Source organism: Passer domesticus, chromosome 1, assembly GCF_036417665.1.
Source record: "Passer domesticus isolate bPasDom1 chromosome 1, bPasDom1.hap1, whole genome shotgun sequence".
NCBI lineage: Eukaryota > Metazoa > Chordata > Aves > Passeriformes > Passeridae > Passer > Passer domesticus.
The window spans coordinates 110121698-110129372 of NC_087474.1; the positions used below are offsets into that span (position 1 = coordinate 110121698).

Here is a 7675-nt window from a genome sequence, read left to right on the forward strand (position 1 = left end):
AGCCCAGGAAAGCAACATTGTTGCTAAAAATTTAAGGTTTTTAAGTAAAAAGAGTGTTTCATTAGTTGTATTTAAAGCTCTTGTTCTGTCTGCTGATTGTAGCCTGTAGGTCTTTATGTAAGTTTGTATTTACTGTTTCAGCTCCTGCATGTTGACAAAAGACGAGAGTATCTTTATCAGCTTCAGGAATTCCTGGTGACTGATAACAGCAGGAACTGGCGTTTCCGTGCTGAGCTGGCTGAGTATGTGGTTTTCAGAATGATTATTTTCATTGTTGTGGATATTTAAAAATGTGAAAATCATATAATAGATGTTTTGCAGTGTTATTCCTAATTCAATTTTTGATTAGTAGATGGTCCTTCTCCTCCTCCACATCCCCCTTGCTTAAAAATTCCCAGTAGTTATATTGTCATTGTTGTAAGTGACCCACAGTCCAGATGATGACAACTGAAAAATAGATTTTGCTTCCCAGTAACTTCATTATGGCCACACTGCCTGTTTGATGGGTGTTGTCATATAAATGATGATACTCAGTCAAGCTGCCTTTTTTCTTACTGTGGTATACTCTTTTGGTTCTTCTTCCATCTTGTAGGCAGCTGATTTTGCTCCTAGACCTGTACAGTGCCAGGGACATCTATGACTACCTGCGGCCCATTGCTTTCAGCCTCTGTGCAGACAAGGTGTCCTCTGTCCGCTGGATTTCCTACAAGCTGGTAAAGCAATCTCAATAAATTTGGGATGTCAGACTTCTCAGGGTTGGTGGTCGGGAGGCAATTTTTTTATTTACTTGTTTTTTTCTTCTCATTTCTTGAAGGTTAGTGAAATGGTCAAAAAGCTGTACATGGCTTCAACACCAACCTTCGTGGTAGACCTCATGAATGAACTTGTTGAAAAGTTCTGTAGATGCCACAAATGGTCTGGTCGGCAGACTTTTGTCTTTATTTGCCAGGTGAAATGTCTTTTCATTTATATTCTGGGGGTTTTGGGGAGGTTGATTTGTTTGTTTTTGTTTGAGGGGTGGTGGTGATCAGAATTAAGGGGACTAGAACTCTGCAGCTGTCCATTGACACTATATTGGTGAATATTTGAGAACTTTGTTTCCAAGGGAATAGTTTAATGGTTTTTTTCTGTTTCTCCATAGATCAGCTTGACTGCATCTTTAGCTTAGTATATTGGCACCAGCTCATCAAATCTGATATTGAATATAAGAGCACAAGTGTAGCAAAATAATCTCTGACTTGTTGCTTTGTTGCTCAGTATGAAGTGAGATTTGTATAATAAATCTTTAGAAATTAATCAATAGCTGCTGCCTGTACCTCTTCAACCAGCTTGTGCAGCTTGGTCAAAAACCAGTGCATTCTCAGCAGAGCAAACAGGAGTTGAAACTAGCTGGGATCCCAAGGAAATGGTCAAATTTGGAGGCTGTAGCAGAGGTGTAGGCTGGGAGCCACTGTGGCTGCTGCCCAGGTGGACAGTTCTTTGAAGTGTTTGGAGAAATGTGAGCTTTGAGCTTATTTAGAGAAATGTTTCGGTATAAGAGGTGTTTATTGATATTAACCATTTTTGTCTCAATATAGTATCTAGTTCAAACAAAGACTAAATTAACTGTGAGAAGGATTGTAAAGGTCTTCTGCTTTTCTTTCCTGTTTTCAAGTGGTACAGTGATTTTAAAAAAAATAAAAGGGAAAAAAGGGAGTTCCAGGTTTCTGATTATGTGTTGAGATTTCATCCTCCCTGTGCTGAAATTTAATGTCATTGCCTCTGTGTTCCTGCCAGACTATCAGTGAAGATGACTGCCTGCCCATGGACCAGTTTGCTGTGCATCTGTTGCCACACTTACTACACTTGGCATCTGACAAGGTTCCAAATGTTCGAGTCCTGCTCGCAAAAACATTGAAGCAAACCCTTTTAGAGAAAGGTTAGTGGCAGAAGGAGTTGCAGTGGGCTGACTGCATAGGGGTTTTTTGTCCCTCAGTTTTCCTAAATTCACCTGGGAAGGAAGAAGCAACATCAGATGTGGGCTGTTGTTGCTTTTACCATCTCTTTGGTGTGAGATGTTACCTTGGCTGACATGAAGCTATGACCCTGTTGTGGTGTCCAGCCTGCTGAGGAAATGAGTTTTTGCTCATATGCCAGCCTGTTCCTTTGGTGTCATTTTCCATGAATGAGCTGCTTGGTAGAGGTGTCACCAGAAAGCACAAGTGAGCAGCTAGCATCTGTGAAGTTGTTGAACAGTGCCCTTTATTTAGTTTAAAAAAAAGTTGATATTCTGCGTAATAAGAATAAGAAAGAAAAATATACACAAATATAAACCACCATTTGTTTTCTCTCTGGGGGAGAAGAAATGGCTGTTGTTTGGGCTTTATATTTTATGGTAGCAGTGGGAAGAAAGCTTCTGTGGATTCTCTTTAGGGAAATAAAACATGCAACTCTCAAATTGCAGAGTGTGCTTAGGAAAGCATCCCTGGTGCGTTGCAGGTGCCAGAAGAGTCAGCTCAGAGTGCTCAGAGTCCAAAGCACTCTAAAGGAAAGCAGCATGAGAAGTATTAGGTTATTCTCTAAAACAGCACTTGGAATACTTAATCCATTTTTGGTCACTTCCACTCTCAACACCATACACTGGCTTGATGACTGCTGAGCACTTGTGCATGCTGGCTGAGGAAGCATATGGAGACAGCTGAGATGGATCAGCTGATGGGCAGATTTATCTCCTGTTAACTGTGCCAAGGATGTCACTGTTCTTCCTGCTGTCATGTGGCATTGGTGGTTTTGTGTCCCCCGCATGGATAGTGCACTTCCATTCTGCATTGCCACTATGTAAATTTATGGCAGGTGGTCTCTGCCTCAGAACTGTTCTGTATATGATTAGGGAGGGTGGATAGATTGGGAAATGCAGATTTTAAAAGTCAGTTCAGGAGTTTTTAAACCTCAGATTTCAACTAATCTTCCTGTGAGCCATTTGTAGCTACACTGCTTTTATGCACCTTGTGTCGAATGTTGGAATTTCTTCCACTCTTATTTCATGTTATCTTAGGTCTGTCATTTGATAATTACTTGGCAAGGCTGGCAGGGAAGTGGAGTGGCATGGCCATGGGTGGATGGTATCTTTCCTCTGTCACAAATACAAGTGCTCTCATCTGGGGTTACTTCCAGGCTTTTCCTTCCTCTTTGGCCATGGAGTTTTGTCACCCTTTTATACTGAAGGGCTGTAGAAATCCTGTGCTTGAACAGCATCATTAGGATAACTGTACTCTGAAACATGAATTTTTTTTTTAAGACTAATTAATAGATATATTTGGAAGTGTCTTTTGTGCCTACTGAGATATTCCAGTTAGACTGTAAGAGTGCACTGTCCTCTGAAATTTTGTATCTTGGGGTACACTGAGGTTGGCATTGAGGTTGGCTGTCCTTTCCTCCCATAAGTTTTGTGCATTTTCTCTTACAGAGTATTTCCTGAATTCTGCCAACTCTCACCAAGAAGCTGTGGAACAGACAATTATGGCTCTTCAAATGGATGGTGACAGTGATGTCAAGTATTTTGCGAGCATCCACCCTGCCAGTACCAAAATTGCAGATGATGCCATGAGCACTGCTTCATCAACTTACTAAGTTCTGAATGTTGCTATAATTAAAAAAAAAATTAAACCAACTATCCTCAAATGCTTCTAAAATGGTTGATTCAGAGCAACCTGTTTGGAAGGAGGGATTTCTTGCCAGATTTAACAGGTGGATGTTATCTAAACCTGATAACCAGGGATTTTAAGTCAAGGCAAAGTAAACATACCTGTGTCAGCTTGACTTTAGACAAACACTGCTCAGAGGATTATTTTTGCCACCGAAGCCTTAAATCTTCTGTCTTCCTGAACAAATGAAACTTGAATTGGCAGATCATTTTCATTGTAGAAAGGATGTGATGATTTCCAGACACCTGCATTGTTTCTCCTGAGGAGTTAACTTAGCAAGTATTTTCTGTAGCAGCTGATGGGCGGGATGGCCAGAGAGGCAAGTTTGTACAGAGACTGAGACCTCCAGTATTAGAGCTAAAGATTTTATCAGTCAAGGACTTGATTTGTGTGCAGCTGGGCACACCCTTAAGTGGGAATAGCTTTGATGTTTGTAAATGGGAAAAGTAGAAATTTGGATTTCTCTTAAGGGCTCAGTGCTAACACTAAACTAGAATCTGATTTTAATCCTTAAATGCAGCATATTGCTGTATCCATTAGCAGAAAACTTTGCTGAGTACCTGTGTCCTAATTATTTTCATGCTGGTCATGACCTAAAGGAAATTTATTAGCACATGTACTTTAAGTCAGGTATTTTTAACTTGATCATGATCAGCTCTGAAGGTGCAACTTTTTTTTTTCATATACTGTACATATCTGTGAGCCTCCTTGGAGTGCTGCAGTCTAATCATGTTGTTTAAAAGCTGTTGTGATACAAGTTGTTCTCTACTTGTCCAAATAAAATTTATTAATAAGATGGAAAGAAATCTTGTGACCTTTTTAAGACATTAAAAAACAAGTTTGAAATTTAAGTGGACTTTTTCTTCTGTTTTCTACACTTTGGTGGCTATTTCAGGGGCAAGGGGTTTGCTTAATGATAATGAAGAATTCTGCATTTTGAGATGGAATATGCTACAGCACAGAAGTACTTTGACCATATTGTTGAGGTTTTGCTGGATTCTTCCAAGTGTCTGTTTTGCTTGGGAACCTGTTGCCTCCAGCCTGAAATGCCATAGTGGCTGGAAGTCTGAACATCCACCTCAGTCAGACGTACAGAAAACTGTGAGTTCAAACTGCCCTTAACCTGCCTGCAGTCCACTAACTGCTTTCCTTTCCTCTCATTTAAAATTACTGATCCAGTATCTCCTTCTGTCTTCCAGGGACAGCTTCCTTAAATCACCTTTCTTCCAGCCTGCAGAACCCAAAGTGTGTGAAGTCTTTTTTTTCCCTGAGGAAGTAGAAATGGCTGTGGCAGCTTATCTTTGATGTATTTTAGCAGAACATTTTCACTTATCAGTCAGGTACCTGATGCCCTGGCAGCTGAGCCTTAGGAGGATATCTTTTTTTCACCTCCTCTTTTTTTTTTTTGAAAATAGATTATTCTGCAGTTTCTTCTCTTGTAAACAGAAAGTTGCTATTTACTCCCCAGAGGCTGCTTTTGTACTCCTTAGCACAGCCATGGAGGTGATTAAGATGCAGAGTCATCTCTGTCTGCTTTGAAGTATGGTGGGTTTGGGGTTTTTTTGGGGTAGGTTTGATTTTCTAAATTGTAGGGTTTTTTCTTTTAGGCTTGAGGATTTTTGTGGGATTTCTTTATTACTTTTTGTAGGTGTGTGTTTTTCATCTGCTTTTTTGGTGTGGATTTTTAATATGTAAATACTTTTTTTTTTCTATGCATGTCCCTTTTTCTTTTCAAATTTGGCAAAATCCCTGGAGGACTAGGCAGGGTGACAGCAGATTGTGTGGAAGCAGGGAGCAGTGCAGCTCTCCCTGCTGCCCTAAGGAGAGCACCTGGAAGTGACTCATCTTCTCCCAGACCAACGATTCCCATTTTACCCCAAAAAAATTTGCAAATATGCAAAGTCCGGTTGATTTCTGCATTTTGTTCAGAGAACATAAATCCCATCATCTGAGGGGTTTTCTGCCTGTCTGTAATGATAATTAAATTGGAGTTGAATCCTGTGTGCAGTTCCTGAGGTGAAGAGGGCTGTTGAGACCAGAGGATGGTCCAGATCATCCTCTTGACTGTGAATGGAGCACAGTATTCACTGGAAGAGTATTGGGGTTTAAATCCCAGTATTTGGAGTCTGAAATTAATGTGGCCCAACCTAATTCCATCACTGTATTCTTCCACAAGTCCAGTGAAATGAAGGATTATATCTGATCCCTTTGGTATTTTCTAGTGACTTCAGGGTAAAACACTTCTATGTTGAAAAATGAGACAGAACTTCCGGATGCTTTATTTATGCAGTAGTGGTGCAAGTCTAGGAATTCGAGGGAGAGTTTGAAGCTTTTCCTAAGGGAGACTTGAGTGTTTTCAGTTTCAGAGTGCCTGCATCCCATTTCCATGTAACAACTTAGGACAAAGCCACTTCTCTTCATTGAAGGTAATCTTTTCTCCTCCACCCAGCGTGTCATGGATCCATCCCTTTTCTGCTCTGTTTGATGATTCCCAGGAAGCAGAGGGGAAGGAAAGACTTGCTTTATTGTCAGTATTTCTCTAGAGCATTTGATCTGCAGCCTGAGGGATGTGGACTCTATTGCTGAACTCTGATAGGGGATTTTCTCATGCCAGCAGTGTCAGCAGTGCCAATAATTCAATCTTCATCGTGTGCCTGAGGAGATGGGGTTTGGGGAAGTGTGCATCCTTGTTCTGAGCACTGTTAAAGGGTGTTGTTTCTTTTCTGGAGCAGTGTCTGGGGATGCCACCAGAGATCCTGCTCAATTACCTCCTGGGTGCCTTTCCCAAGGAAAGATTTGAGCTCTGTACCTCAGTTCATTTGTTTTGGTCAGGATTTCCTGAGCAGAAGTGGCTCCCAAGTTGTCATCTGTTGGTTCATGGTTTTAAAAAGCTGTATCATCACTCAGCCTTCATCTGTGTGGTAGAATACCAGATTGGTTCTTCACAGGCAGTTTTCATTGTTTGTCATTTAATATTTTGGCTCACTCATCTTGAATCTTCATGAGAATTCTTCACAGGAAACTCCTTTTATTCCCATGTTCTGGTTGCAGCACTGCCTTTCTCCTGCTTGCTTTTTTCCACAGCAGGTTCTCTCCCTTCAGTTGTTTCTCCCCCAGGGATCCATTAGGATTTTGTATGGCCATTTCCTTGCCACACTTGCCTGCAGATTTCATGGCAATAAAACTGGCAAATGTCTGCAGCTCTGTAAAGGGGGGGGTTGTTTATAACCAAGACATGAGCAAGGCTTGGAAACTGGTTTTTTTTCTGCTCTGAATGTCCCAGATGGCTGCTGCACAAGTTCCTGGCCCCGTGGGTTCATTAGGACAACAGAACAGCAGGGTACTTGTTCCAGCCTTGTTAGTGCTCGGCCCCTTGTCCCTGCACTGCCAGAGGTCAGGCTGCAGAGGTGGAGGATTGGAATTGCTGGTGGAGGGGCAGGAGGGCCAAGTCTGTCCCACGGCTCAGGCACTCTGATTGACTTCCCTCCTGCTGGCAAAGGCTCCTGTTAGTCCCGTGTCATTTGCTGGGGAAGCTGGTGTGCAGCTCACGTTTTCTGACCTGGTTTCAGCCCTTTGTTGTGAAGGATGAGAAGTCTGAGGCAGGCAGGTGGGCAAAAGCTGGTTCTGTATTCCACTCACTCTGTCCTCCCTGATACTGATGGGAAGGGTTTGTCTCCCTGTCTGTGCCAGCATGGAAAGGATATATCAAGTGATTAGATCATTTCTTTATGTGCAGAGTTAGGACTTACTGAGAGACTGCCTTAAAAATGAAAGTATGACAGAAAACCTCATTTTGCATGATTTTCTCCCCCTGCCTGAGTGCCTTCAGATTCTGCCTGTTAGTTTTAATTGACATTCTGTTTAGGTCAGAAAAATAAAGAGCCCAAGTAAATGGAATTATTTTAGGGTTCAGTTCTGTTGAGGGCTACATCTAGCTGATCAGAATACACTGTCACTTAGCAGAGATAAATAACCAAATATTTAAACATCTT

The 7675-nt window shown here is 41.6% G+C and overlaps 1 protein-coding gene across 7 annotated transcripts in view; it reads left to right on the forward strand.

Moving 5' to 3' along the window:
- PPP4R1 (protein phosphatase 4 regulatory subunit 1) overlaps positions 1-4534 on the forward strand; it is a 62988-nt gene extending 58454 nt beyond the window's left edge. For all 7 annotated transcript variants that reach the window (XM_064433650.1, XM_064433672.1, XM_064433661.1 and 4 more), the window contains 5 exons: positions 142-242; positions 593-713; positions 815-949; positions 1777-1918; positions 3446-4534. In XM_064433650.1, coding sequence (XP_064289720.1) covers positions 142-242; positions 593-713; positions 815-949; positions 1777-1918; positions 3446-3609 — 663 coding nt within the window. In that variant the 3' untranslated portion in view covers positions 3610-4534. The remainder of the gene's footprint in view (positions 1-141; positions 243-592; positions 714-814; positions 950-1776; positions 1919-3445) is intronic.
- The last annotated feature ends 3141 nt before the right edge of the window (positions 4535-7675 follow it).